The following is a 13,724-nucleotide window of genomic DNA, read 5'->3' as shown; positions in this document are numbered from 1 at the left end:
GGGACTCCCCAGCGTGCTTGGCAGCAGACCCGGAAGTGGACCAGGAGCACTTCCGGTCCACTTCTGGGTCTGCCAGGGAGCGCATTGGGGGCCCTCCCCATACCAGCTGTGGCTCAGTGACTGGTGCCTCCTGGGTCTACGGGGCTCCCCCTGCGGCCAGTCACCAAGCTGGGGAGGCATGGGGGGGGCCTGCTGTGAACTCCCTGGCAGACCTTTTACAGCTGTGTCTATGTCCGAATCACTGATTCTCTGAATCACCGATTCTCTGAATCACAATCGAAGCTTCAGGTTTGGATTCAGCCAAATCGAATTGGGGATCTGAATCAATTAATCGAATCACTGTCCCTGATTTGGGCTGAATCCAAATCTGAATTGAATAAGGCCTGCTTCACACACCCCTAGCTAAGACCAGGGAGACTTAGATCCTGAGTTGTCATCTGGCTTGATAAAGTTGGAACAAACAAGGAATATAAGTTACATAGTGAATGAACAGGATGTCATCTAACAGAATGAAGGTAATCCTGAAAAACAATTACACAAGGAGTAGAAGACTAGTTCAAAGACCATCATAGCTGAAGGAACATGAGGTTCAACAGGTACATATGGGCTGGCAGCGAAGGCCTTGTCTTTAAGGTGTAGCTCCAGGAAGTTAGCAACTGTTTGTGCAAGGGATGTCTTATCATCAAGTTAAAAGGCAAGCTGTAGGAAGCTGCATGGATTTTGAGAGAGAGAGGAGTTTGAGTTTGAAAAGGGAGAAGATTTTGGAGGAGTCTCCTGGAAACCTGAAGGCTAGCTGCAGTCAAAACACTTTTGTATCTCTTTCTCTTATTAAAGACAGAGTTTTGTTTTAGAAATTTCAAGTCCCCTCCTTACTGCCCAGTAAACAGTACAGGCAGTCCTCGACTTACAGCATTTCGAGTTATGAAGTCTCACATTTGCAACATTTATAAATTGACACCCTGTTTCAACTTTATGACACCAGTTTCAACTTTACAACGCTTGATCCGATGTGATGCCACGCCAGCGAACAAGTTCACTGTGTCACTCATCTCCCTGGAGAGCATCTGTCCAAATTTCCTTGGACACTTTCTTTAAGAAAGCAGACAAGATTCCAGAAAAACCTGCAGCCAAGACTCCTGAAAAGACTCCAGCCAAGAACCCTTCAAAAAGTCCAACCAAGAGCCTTTCAAAAAGTCCAGCAAAGTCACCTCAAAGAAGTCCTTCCAAATTAATATGATTGCTATTTACAATATAAATACATTAATGTAGCTATATTACTCATCTATAATTGATCAAGTACAAAATTCTGGGGTATTTTTGATAAAAATAGGGTATCACGCCTTGGTTCAGGAACCAATCCCGCATTTATAACATTGTTTCTTATAAGAAAATTGGTTCCACATTACAATGCTTCGACTTAAGACGTAATTTTCAGGAACCAATTGTGTCATAAGTCCGAGGACTGCCTGTGCATGAAATGTGTGGAATGATACAGATAAAAATGGTTTTTGATTTGAACCTGCTGCATGTCCTTCTCAAGGCAGATAAGTCTAGATTTCTAAATAAAGAAGAAACCAAAACTCCAGGGAGTGCATTATGGGAAAAATGTAGGTTCTAACTTCAGAGCGCAGCCACTTCTCTGCAATAAATTGAGCCAAACAGAGGCATAACTAATGAGTTTTGCATCCAGGATAAAAATCCCCTGCGTGGGGTTACGAAGCACAGGAAAGTAGGGGCTGAGAACGAGTATGGTTTCATCTGCTTGGGGTGCCCCAGCATGTGGCTTCCCTAGCCAGAAAGTAACCAGCCCTAGCCAGGGCTGCTCCCATCTGGTCTCTCCAACTGAGCTGTGCACAGCTGTCATGGCAAAGATTAACAAGGATGGAGGCAATCTTCTGGTGCCCCCTCTAAGTTAGTTACCTGGGGCTGGTGCCCTGCTCCTCCTTCTGTCCACTGTTATGCTACTGGAATGATAACCTCATATCCAGTCTTCATGGTTAGAAGTGCTTAAAATGTGGATTCAGATTTTGCCATTATCTTTATTTCTATCCTTTTCCTCTATCTCAGTTGCTGCAGTAAGTGTGTTGGGAAGGAAATGTTTTACTTTGTCCATCTGTCATTCCATTACCCCCATCCCACCCTACAACTTTTCTCTGCCCTTGTAGGACAAAGAGCAGTGGCCTAAATTTGGGATGATGGGGAAAGTATGGAGGAAAGATAAATATTGGAACAGCTTAGAAATCAGAAAGAATGTGGCAAGCCAAATTGGATTAGAGCATAGTATGTGCCATAGGCAACTAGTAGGGAGGGCATGGGGAGGAGGGGGTACACGCCCCCCCGACAGGGCCATCCCTGCTGCTGACACCACTGGCGGCTTCTGTGGGTGCTCATCAGCCCAGCTGGCAATGCTGCCAGTGGCTTCTGTGTGTGTTCACCAGCTCCAATCCTGCTGCTGATGCCACCATGGGCTCCTGTGGGTGCTCACCAGCCCCATCCCTGCTGCTGATGCTGCCAGTGGCTTCTGCAGGTGCCCCCCAGACTCAGGAGGCACCAGTCACCCATGAAATGTGCCAAACTTCTCTGACTTGGAGTCAGATTTTCTTGGCCAGAAAAGAATTGTTTTACTGGTCAGTGTTTAATTTCCAAAGGGTTATTAAGCAAGCTAGTATGTAGTAGCAGCACCTTGAACTGTGGTCTTAGCAGTCATAAGCTAAGTAGGGTTGTGCTTGGCCAGTTCTTGAAGGGGAAACACCCCTGAATTGCCAAAAGAGCTGCAGGAAGTTTTGTTGGCAAGTCAGTTGGTACCCACTTTCTTTCCTAGTCAGCACTGAGCCGGTGTCCTAGAATGATGTTAGGGGGCATGGTGCTGCTGGGGGAGCCACCTTGTAGATAATCTGCAAACCCAAAGTCCTTGTGCTGATTTAGAGAATCATAGAATCATGAAGAAGTAGGGCTGGAAGGGACCTCCAGAGTTCATTAAGTCCAACTCCCCGCCATACCATCTTATACAAATTCATTGTCTAAACTATTGGCAAAACTACATTCATTCCTAAACACAACCACAAGACATAAGCTGTCACAGGTAAAGCAGAGGGACCAAGGTAGCCAATGCTCTGCTGCAGCAATGTTGTTAAAATGAGCTTGAGAAATCCAAGGAAGATGGCCATGCTCCCTGCTACAGAGGCAGGCAAAATCACCCATAGTCTGAGCCAGTCTAACCATGGGGTAAAATTCCTTCCTGACCCCAAATATGGCAATTGGTATGCCCCTGAACTGAAGGACAAAACCCTCTCACCAGGAACCTCCTCTGGCTTGAAAAATCACAGGAGGAGCACTTCAAAATCGTCTGGAACTTCTTACAGTATTGGGAAGTCCCTAGGAAATTACAGCCCACCTATGGAACCTCCTCTTTTGGAGTCAGCTGAATACGATTGTCTCTTTCTCCCTGTCCATGTTGCCTCACATGATGTGCTTGACTCCAGAAGCAGCCATGCAATGTTTCAGTAGTAGTTTGTAGACATAGTTTATGGATCAGTTTTAACATTTGCAAGGAGCTTTGGGATTGTTCTGAATGACCTCTGTGAAGATCTTAAAGCTCTGTGCAATTACTGCAAGTAGGTGACTTGCCTACCATCACAAATTGAATTTTGTACCATAATTTGGCAGTTCTCTTGCCTTCAAGTCCTCTGCCTTAAGTAGAAGAGCCAGCCATTCCTCTTTAGAAGACTCCCATCTTAGTTATAAACCACTCCAAATCCTGTCCTTTAGGCAGCAACACTAAAGCTAATCTCTTTGTTTTCACAGCTGAGAACAGCTATGATCAATGGAGAAACTGGATACCTCTCTATGGATGTGAAGGTTCCTGTGGATAAAGGAGTAAGTTATGCTGGGTGTATTCTAGTACTGGGTACAGGGATCCATGGAGGATACAGATCTAAGGTTTAGCATGTTATGTAAGGATTTTATTGTTATGCTCTGTATGTGTGTGTGTTGGGGTAGGGGGAGGGGAGTTAATATATATTTAACTTGTTCAGAAAAAAGTGTTAAGAGATGCTTCCCAAATCATTAGTCTCTCCAGACACATTTAAGAAGTACTTGGTCCAGGGATTTTAGGGGTTATCATCTACAGTTAAAAGAAGACATGAAAGCATAGGACTTTAGAGATGAAAAAGGTACAGCGATTCAGTAGAACTAGTTAAAAGCCATTTCTAATTTGGGAGCAGGGGGGAAAGGTTTCATGAATATTTTGTTCCTATTTTTGTTAAAATTTGAGGTTTATTATTACATTTTTTTTAAACATTCTGGGAAATGTGATGAAAAATCCAGTGGAATCTTGAATTTGGCAAACTTTCAAGCAGCTCTCATTTTAAGTTCTCTTTTCCATCCCTGTACTTAATGAAAAATTAGCCCTCCTGCATGTGGCCTCCAGCACTTTGTTCAGAGCAGTTGTAATGAACTGTCTCCCAAGGTGTTGAACTTCTACCCAGTTCCTCCTTTACAAACAATTCTGCAGATCACACTGTTAAGAAGTTTTCATTTTCCAAGATCTTGCCTACAGTAGGAAGTAGCACCATTTTGGCACTCTGTTTTACTGACCTGCTGATGAACATAGTTTGTACTTGTCTAGATTTACAACTAAATCACATTCAGCAGCAATTTAATGATACTTGTTGTTGAAATGATGCAGTTACCCAGCAGTGGCTCTGTTTCATCTGATTAGCAGTAATTATTACTCTCTTACCTATGTAAATTTTTCCTTTCTGTCCTTAGACATCACCCCATTCAAGCACTGGTTGATGGTTGTCTTGACTTCCTAACCCTAGTTATTGCATTGCCAGGCTCTGAACTTTGGCATTTTTCATCAGAAGTCATTTCAGTCAGCCCTTTCATTATTGTTGTTTCCTTTATTTGCTGCTTAACTTGTCCACATCTGCCTGGCACTGGGTTGTCCAGTGATGAGTCCCAATAGCCCATGTGCTGATGCAGAGCAGCTCTGCATAGGGGAATAATTGTTTTCCAGTTCCACAGCATGATGAGATCTCTGTAGATGGAGTCCTACATTTTGTATTTTGCTGCTATGACACATTTGTCATTCTTCTCTAACTAGCTGCCTACAGTTGCTGCTTTCTCCTTCCTGTTATGTCACTGTATTTCCAATGAACTTTCTCCAAGTTGCATTTTGCAAGACTGAATCCACTTCTTATTTTCTGCCCATCACTTCAGTCTTTACATCCTTTGGTATTTTTTTCTTCGTGTCCTCAGTGTACTGTTTGCTCCCTTGTCTAGAGGGTGGCAGTTCCTCATTTTGCATTTCTTCACCTCCTGACACGCTAATCTTTACCTTTTTTTTTTGTTTACTCTGCTGCCCTCAGTCTTCATTCCATATGAACCTGATCGTATCAGGCCAATATTAATTAATTTTGGGGAATAACATTTCATGAGTTGTAACAAATGCTTTCTGTAAATCTAGATACATTGCATGCTCTTTAGTCTTTTCCTCCCTTACCTTTGCTATTCTGTCTAAAAAGCAATCATGGTTGTCAGGCAAGATCTATTCTTCAAAAATCCAGGCTGCTTTTATTGCTCTTGGTTCTATTATCCTCTTTCTTTGTTCTATTACCGGAGACCCACAATCTAGTTTTCTCTGAGTCATTCCAAGGAATTTTTTTAGTTCAGTATTTTTAAGGGCATCACAAATACACAAAGGTCTGTTTCTTTGCCTTGCCTACATTTTCTCTCTGTTCTGTTTATGCATTCCCATCTGTCACTTTGCTTTGCCACTTCCCCCATGTTTTCCCAATTCCACCTATTTTTCCTATGTTCTTCTCCATTTCCCCCTTCTGTCTTTTTCCCATGCTCTTTCTCAACCCTTTCTACATGTTTTCTTTCTTCCTTCTGTTCTTATCCTTTTCTTACTTACCCATTTCCAGTTTCCAGTTATATCAGCCTTTGCCTGCCACATTACTCTCTGTTATATTTCCATGAGGGAAATATTTTGCCACCACAAAACCACACAACCTCCCTATCATAAGCCATTGTTTGAATCTGGTGATAGGAGCAATGGCCAGGGGCAAACCAAGAGGGTGTGTCTACATGAGATACTAAATGCACAGTAGACTAATTCTGCTGTGCATTAGCATGTCACAGCAAAAACCATGCTAATGTGCAGTAGAATTAATGTACTGCACATTAGCATCACTAAAAAAGTGTGTGCTAGTGCTACTGCACAGTAGTACCGGTTACCGCGCATTGTGTTATTACAGATACTAAACTTAATGCATGGTAACTACAGTGTATTAATGCATGTGTAGATGTGCCCAGATATAGGCAAAAAAAAGGAGTTTTCCTTCTACAGTTCTCTAAGTTACATGGTGGAGAACCCAAATCTGTAAATCTTGCATGAAGCAATCTGAGCTCTCATGAATTTCCAGATCTCCTAATGCAACCAGCTGGTAATATGAACTGTTTGCCTCAAGTCCCCTTGATGCTTGTTACAGTGTTAGGTGGATTTCCAGTATGCTGGGCGCATCTACACAAGCTGCTAACTGCACAGTAGCCTAATAACACTGTAGCGCAGTAGCTAATATGCTACTGCACAGTAGTATTAGGCTACTGCACAATTAGGGTACTGTGCAGTAGCGCCAGTTACTGCACATTGATTTAATACTTGGTTATCCAAGTACTAAACTTAATGCACAGTAACTATGGCACTTTAATGAACATATAGGAGCACCCACTGAGGATTACTGTTTTTTCACACAGACAGAGGTACACATGCACATTCATACACAGTCTCACATGATCCTGGGAGGAATGGACAGTCATCATGAATGAAGCAGGCTGCACTGCTGCCTGTATCTCTTTACCCAGCTCCCTAACCATAGCCCCTGCTGTACTCATCTGCTGGGTGTTTCAGTCTAGGACACAGTGGAGAGCTGATAGGAGCAGGTCCTGTGTGCTTTGCCCCACTTCCAATGCTGTTTTTGGAAGGAACTCTGAGTGGTTTAGAACATGCAGGCCTTTGCACAGGATCTTCAGATATTTCCTATGTTTACCCACATACACACAGACTCTCTCTCTCCCTCTCTCTCCCGAGCTCATCCCCTGCCTGTTTATAGAAAGGAATATCTACCCATTACAGTAGAGCAGATTTCCAGTATGCTGAGGATTATTGTTTCATCACATAGAGACAGCAGGAAAGGAGAGTGCTCAAAGACATTTTTTTCCACTGCAGGAACTTCAGAGAGGCAGGTCTTGTTCTGGTCCTGCTATGGAATCAGACCTCTAGTTCTGTTTTGAAGTCAGCCTGTAGGACTTTAACCACCCTAATGTTCAGAATATCAGTACTAGAGTTGGCTGAAAATGTTCGAACAAAGTTTTCCACAGTAGAAGGTCAGCTTTGAAAAATGTTGATGCTCCAAAATAACATCTGAATATCTGTTTAAAGTTGGATGTCAGTTTAAAAAAAAACCCAACCAAACAAAATTTGTATCAAACAAAATGTTTTGATTTGAATCCATATTTTGCTAATCCTTTCTTAGCATCCCAGTTTGGGATAAAACCAAATGCTGAAGTGTCAGAATTCCCTACAGGATGGAAATTCCATCTTCTGACTGACTTTAATCACCCTGCAGTCTACATTTTGGCTCTTTCAGACCTCCTTCTCCTACCTGCAAGTCCTCCTCACTGAAACCCCAGCCAAGCAGTAACAGTGAGAAACTAGAAAGTTGATGTAGATGGCTCACTGTGGCCCATGGTGGCATTTGGGGCAATGTGCTTGGTGCTGTGCAAACTGAAAAATAGCGATATCCTTGGAAATCTCTGCATTAGTCACACACTGAAGGGGAAGGCAGGTTTCTCCCATTTTCTGCACTGCAGCTTGGAATCCTAGAGCTAAGGTGTTGGTGACCACTGCACCCCCCTCTGTAAGCCCAGGGCCTTGGGGCTATGACTGCAGATAGTTCTGAAGTTAATCAGACACTTAGACTTGCCTGTGAGGACATACATCCCAATCCCTGTTGTTGCCATGGTGTGGTAGGATGGTGTGGGCCTGAACCCCGCTCAGTGCATTTCTAAAAGTTTCTTGGTCATTTATTTATTTATTCCAGAAACGAGTTATCTTCCTCACTAATGATTATTTCTTCACTCACATCAGAGATACACCTTTCAGGTGAGCAAGTGTATGTATGTCTTGGGCTGGGAGCTTCTTGTTCATGGCCCTGATGCCTGGGAAGACCTGTGTGAATAACTATGTCTTTTGTATTGCACTTCCCCCTCAAAAAAATCATTCAAGTAGATGCAAAATGAACCATTTTTTCAAATTTTTGGTAAACCAGTTGGAAAAAAAATGTAGATCATATATTTTTTTTGTTCTGAGATGAACTTGTTCTTCCTTTTCAAGCTTTCTAAAAATACTTTTAACTCTTGTAATAAAATGGAAGCAAATATCTGAATGAAACAGTTTCTCTCAGCTTTACATGGGTTCCTTATTCCCATGTGCTGGAGTTGAGGCACTCTTAGTCAGATGTGTAACTACCAGGGCCTGCGTGCTGGGTGGCAGCAGTGGCAGAAACTGGGCTAGCTGTGGCAGCACTAGTAGCTGGGCTGACAGTGGCAGCTACCTTTCTTGTGCCCAGGGCTGGTGCTCCAGGCTGCCTACACATGTGCTCAGGTGTGGGGGAGGGCAGCATTTTAATTAGAGCAGTTCCCGGACAGCCATTTTAATTAAAACAACTCGCCATCATATATATTAAGCCCTACTATGTTTCAAAATGGCCATGGGACACTTTATTTTGAAATGTGTGGGGGCTTAATATGCATGCCGGTGAGATGCTGCTGCATTGTTCTAATTAAAACAAAACCAAGTGACCCCCAGTCACTCAGTCCTGTGTATCCTACTGTACTTACTACTTTGGGGGACTTTCTGCTTTTTAATACCTGAAGAGAGAGCTAAAGTTATTGAGGATCGTGGCATCTCTCTGAGGCTTTTAGATTTTGATACTTGGGAGCTACGTGTTACTTTGTTCACAGACCCCCTGTTTTTCCTTGCCTGCAGTCTGGCAATAGTGCTGTCCCGAGGTCATGGAGAGTACATCCTGCTGGGGAACACTTCAGTGGAAGACGGTAGGTCAACCTGAAACAGCCATAGAAGAACTGTGGAAGGAAACAACACTGAATGTTGTTGCTTTCCCAGAGGTGGGCTAGTGCCCCACTTTCTCCTTTTCCACCTACCCCAGCCTTTCTCTATCTGACTCAGTGACAGATAAATGCATTTATTATTTGTTTTCTGGTTTCAGGCTTGCATGACTTGCTGCAGCCAGACTTGAGCTTAGCTAATGAATGGTAAGTGGAAGAAATTCTGCTCATGAGGTGGTTTGTGTTGACTTCACTGGCCTTTCTGCTTTGGTCTGCCATCCTTAGAAACCTTGAGAAAAAGCAGTACTATCCAGGAATTGTCTAAAGTAAAAACTGAACTTCCACAGTTCATTGCAAGTTCCTACGGTTTCCAAGGCAGACACGGTTCTTTGTGTGAATCTAATACCTTTTATTAGACCAACTTAAATAGTTGGAGAACAATTTTTAAGCAAGGTTTTGGGTTCAAAAACCCTTCATCAGGCTAAGGAAGTTCTAGCAGTTGATGTATGCTCTTCCTGGATGGAATGAAAAGTAAGGTTTCCAACACATTTGGGCGGGGGGGGGGGGAGGAGGGGGGAACAGGGAGATTACACTATGTCTTGAGGTTTTCACTGTCAGAAAAGACCTGATATTTACCTTACATTCCCTTCTAGCTGAACTCCTCACATAGGTCCTAATCACACCCAGAACGCTCAGCCACAGAAAGCCTCCTGCCCTTAGCAAGGGTTCATTTTGGTACAAGGTCAGACTAAGCACATGCACATTTTAAAAAATCTGGTTCTAAATTCAGTGAGATACCTAAGTTCATGTGATGTTTTGCTGAGCCCAGATACAATACAACAAGGGTGGAGCTGATTGGTGATTTTGCATCGGGATTTGTATGCGCCTAAAGTTCATAGTTAAATTCAGCTGTGTGAACCCCACATATATCAATACCAAAGCAACTTGTTGCAATAAGCCTTGAAAAAAACCATTTCCACTATACCAAAGCTGTGTCACCTCAGCCCTCCCACTTACATGATAAAGAACACTGTAGAAACTTATTGGGCTAAATCCTATTTCACTTCATGTACCTAAGTGGTCCATATACAGCTGTATAAGTTCTTAGCTTTTACTCATGGATTGTGATTCAGCTTGGTCCAGGCTTGCCCATGAAGTAGGCTGTGCTCTAGGCAGGCAGCTATGCAAAGGTCTAGGAGCAGCTCCCTGTTTCAATTCATAGTGCTTTGCAGGAAGCGCTATGAGTTGCAATGATCCCCTGGACCTAACACAAGTTTGCTGTTGGGTCTCAGAGTTGGGGATTCCAGCTGCTTGCTGCGAGCCTGCAGCCTGGTCTTGGTAGCAATGCCACTCCCAGCCTGATCCTGTTTTCAGAACAGGAGGGGGAAAGGGAGCAGAGGGAGCTCATTCTTGGGGTTCCCCAGCCAGTGCTGGAGTTTGGGACAGGTGAATTGGAGCCTCCTGCCCACCTCCACACCCATTCCCTGAGGGTCAAATTCACATGCCCCACCCTTCAGTGGAAGTTGAAAAAAACCCCAGACCAAACTCCTCTGCTCCCTTTCCTCCAAACATTCTAAAACCAGCAGCAGGCTGGGAGACCCACAGACACAAGTTACAGAATGTGCACTGTTTTGGAGCATATTCATCTGAACCGTCGTGCAATGAGGTTTTGGATTTTCTGAAACCCATTTTAAGCGCTCTGAAGTTGTGTGCTTTTGTTTGGTGACAGTTGTAGAGTAGGGCTGTGCGAAATGGCACCGTTCTGCTTCGATTTGCATTTCAACATTTTGACAGAACACTGTTTCATTTTGAATTTTGTTTCAATTCGAAACCACTGTTCCATTTTGTTTTGTCAAAACAGTTTCGCTGTTTTGACATTTCGCCCATAGGCTATAATGGGGAAGCAAGAAACAGCCTATAACTTTGTCACTTCTTGCCATATTTGGATGCAACTTGCAGGGATGGTAGCCCCTTCTGAGGCCATGAATTCTACTAAGTTTCAAGGAGATAGGTACAGAGGGGTCTGGGAAACTGCACCTCAAACTCTTGAAAGCAAAACTCATGTTACGTGTATGTGTGTTAAGCCACAGTGGGGTGAGAAACTGCAGGCATGGTAGCCCCTGCTGAAGCCACAAAGCCTGCCAGGTTTCAGGGAGATAGGTACAGGGGTTTCTGGGAAACTGCACTTCAAACTGCTGACAAGCAAAACTCTTATTACATGTGTGTATTAAACTACAGCGGGGTGAAAACTTTAGAGATGGTGGCCCCTGCTGAGGCCAAGAAGCCTGCCATGTTTCAAGGAAATAGGTGCAGGGGTTTCTGGGAAATTGCACCTCAAGCTGCTGACAAGCAAAACTCGTGACATAGGTGACACTGTGTGTGTGTTAAGGCACAGGGTGGTGAAAACTGCAGGCATGGTAGCCCCTGCTGAGGCCACAAACCCTGCCAAGTTTCAAGGAGATAGATGCAGGGGGTTCTGGGTTCTGGGGCCCTTCACTTGTGGCTGCTGACAGGCAAAACTTGTGACACGGGTGCTTGTGCGACTATGTTAGGGCACAAAGGGGTGAAAACTGCAGGTCTGCTAGTCCTTGCTGTGGCCACGAAGCCTGCCATCTTTTAAGGAGATAGGTGCAGGGAGTTCTGGATTTTGGGCCCTGCACCTCTGGCTGCTGACAGGCAAAACTCATGACATGGGTGAGTGACACTGTGTGTATGTTAAGGTGTGCTCTCACTGGTGCTAGGGCCTCTATACAACACAGTAGTGTACCCCAATGAGGCTTCCTCCACCCCTATAGCCTCTAGGCAGTTGGCTTTCTTGCCTGCATTGTGTATCAGGCCAGCCTCTGGCTTCTTTACTATTCCTTCCATCCAGGACCAGCAGACACACCAACTGCAGGTGCTACCTCAGCTTGATGAAGGGTTTTTCAACCCAAAAGTTGGCATCCCAGGCAGCTAAGCTGAGCTCACCTGGAGCCTCACAACTCCACTGCAACCAGCAAGCCTGTCAAAGATGGGACAGGTCTGGGCTTTCCCCAGCCAGGACTGTACGTGTGCATGCATTAGCTGGAGTCTATGGCACCTCCTACCCACCTTTCAGCAGGGGATCATTGGCCCTGGCATTTATGGGGCTGCCATGCTGCCAGCAATCCCACCAGGCCTCCCTTCCCTGGCAGGGTACAGTTTTAGGGGTCATGCCCAGGACCTGGGACCTCCTCCTTCCCCACAGCCCCAGTCCATACCTCCAAGTTCATCCTGGCATGGGAGCAAAGTCAACAAGGACATGTTCTTCCTCTGCTGGCTGTTGATGCAGTGAGTGCCCCCTCCAGCTGAGAGTGGGGCATTAACTGGTTTTTAAAAAATGAAAAAAGGAAATAGATGCAGACGGAGTAAGGAGGGTAGCATTCACTCCATCTGCACCTGGAGCTTGGGGAACCCCAGCAACGGGAGGTTCACCTTCAAGAATACCAGCTGCTAGACCAAACCAGGATACAAGCAGGTGCAGTGGGGTATCACTACATCCCCAGTGATGCTGAACACCCTCTCACTTGAAACACTGGTCAGTGGACTGGACAGATGCTTGCGGGCAACCGTGGCCAGATCTGGCCACATCCAGCTGCAGCTTGCCCAGTAAGCCAAGGAGCCTCACAGCAGCACTTCCACAGGCTCAGCAAGATAGGCAGCCACCAAGGCCTGAGTACCACCTACCTGATGGTGGGGTCTGGTGGCTCTGGACCCCACCATAGAAGCCATGCCCTTGGCCCACATTGGCAGCACCTATGATGAAGAAAGAGACTGACTGGTGGATGGTGTGCTAGCATGGAACAGTGGATCCCCCTCTTCCATGTCCCCCCTCCTCTGCCATTCTGCCTCCCTGACTCTCTTCACCAGCACCTCCGTCCACTGATTCAGGGTTTAGGTGCTGCATACACTGCCCTTCACCCTTGGGTCACACATGGCGGCCAGCACATGGACTGTACTGGACTGCAAGGGATCAAGCCATTTCCTGATGCCCTCCTTCATCCGCCTCACCAGTGCCTGCACATCTGGTGACAGCGGCTTGCCCCATCCAGGAACACTGATCCCCTGGAAGCTCTCCATTTGGTTCTGAAGTTCCCTCACTATGGGGATCACCTGGCTAAGGAGGGCATCGCCAGTGCTGAGGGTCTCAGTGGCCTCAACGAAGGGCTTGAGGACCACCAAGATCTGGGACATGGTATCCCACTCAGCTCTGTTCAGGGGGCCTCTGATCCCAATCTCCCCAAGTAAAGCCATCTCATGGATGGCCTTCTGTTGCTCCACCAACCTCTAGAGCATCAGGTATGTGGAGTTCCACTGAGTCTCCACATCCTGCATGATTTTGTGCTACAGTATGTGTAGCTCTGTTTGTTTGTCCCACAGCATCTTGCCTCCTTTGATGCTCCAGTGGAAGTACCTTGCCACCTTCCTGTATTTCAAAATGAGCTTGCTGCTGGTACTGGCACCATCACCAGCAGCCCTGTCCCCCTCCAAGGCATCCCTGACAATGAGGTGCAGCTTCTGTGCCACACAGCGGATGCCAACAAGGTTGGCATCATGGACGGCCTTGATCA

At 45.4% G+C, this 13,724-nt stretch overlaps 1 protein-coding gene across 1 annotated transcript in view; it reads left to right on the top strand.

Annotated features, from left to right (window-relative positions):
• The window catches only part of CACNA2D4 (calcium voltage-gated channel auxiliary subunit alpha2delta 4), a 182,736-nt gene that overhangs the window by 77,016 nt on the left and 91,996 nt on the right, over positions 1-13,724 (top strand). The window contains exons 18-21 of the mRNA XM_090041104.1: positions 3,805-3,876; positions 8,109-8,170; positions 9,056-9,123; positions 9,297-9,342. Of these exons, the coding sequence (XP_089897230.1) occupies positions 3,805-3,876; positions 8,109-8,170; positions 9,056-9,123; positions 9,297-9,342 (248 nt within the window). The remainder of the gene's footprint in view (positions 1-3,804; positions 3,877-8,108; positions 8,171-9,055; positions 9,124-9,296; positions 9,343-13,724) is intronic.

The sequence above is a fragment of the Crocodylus siamensis genome, chromosome 4 (assembly GCF_052110815.1).
Source record: "Crocodylus siamensis isolate JL-2025a chromosome 4, ASM5211081v1, whole genome shotgun sequence".
NCBI lineage: Eukaryota > Metazoa > Chordata > Crocodylia > Crocodylidae > Crocodylus > Crocodylus siamensis.
This window is presented reverse-complemented; position numbering and strand designations above follow the sequence as displayed.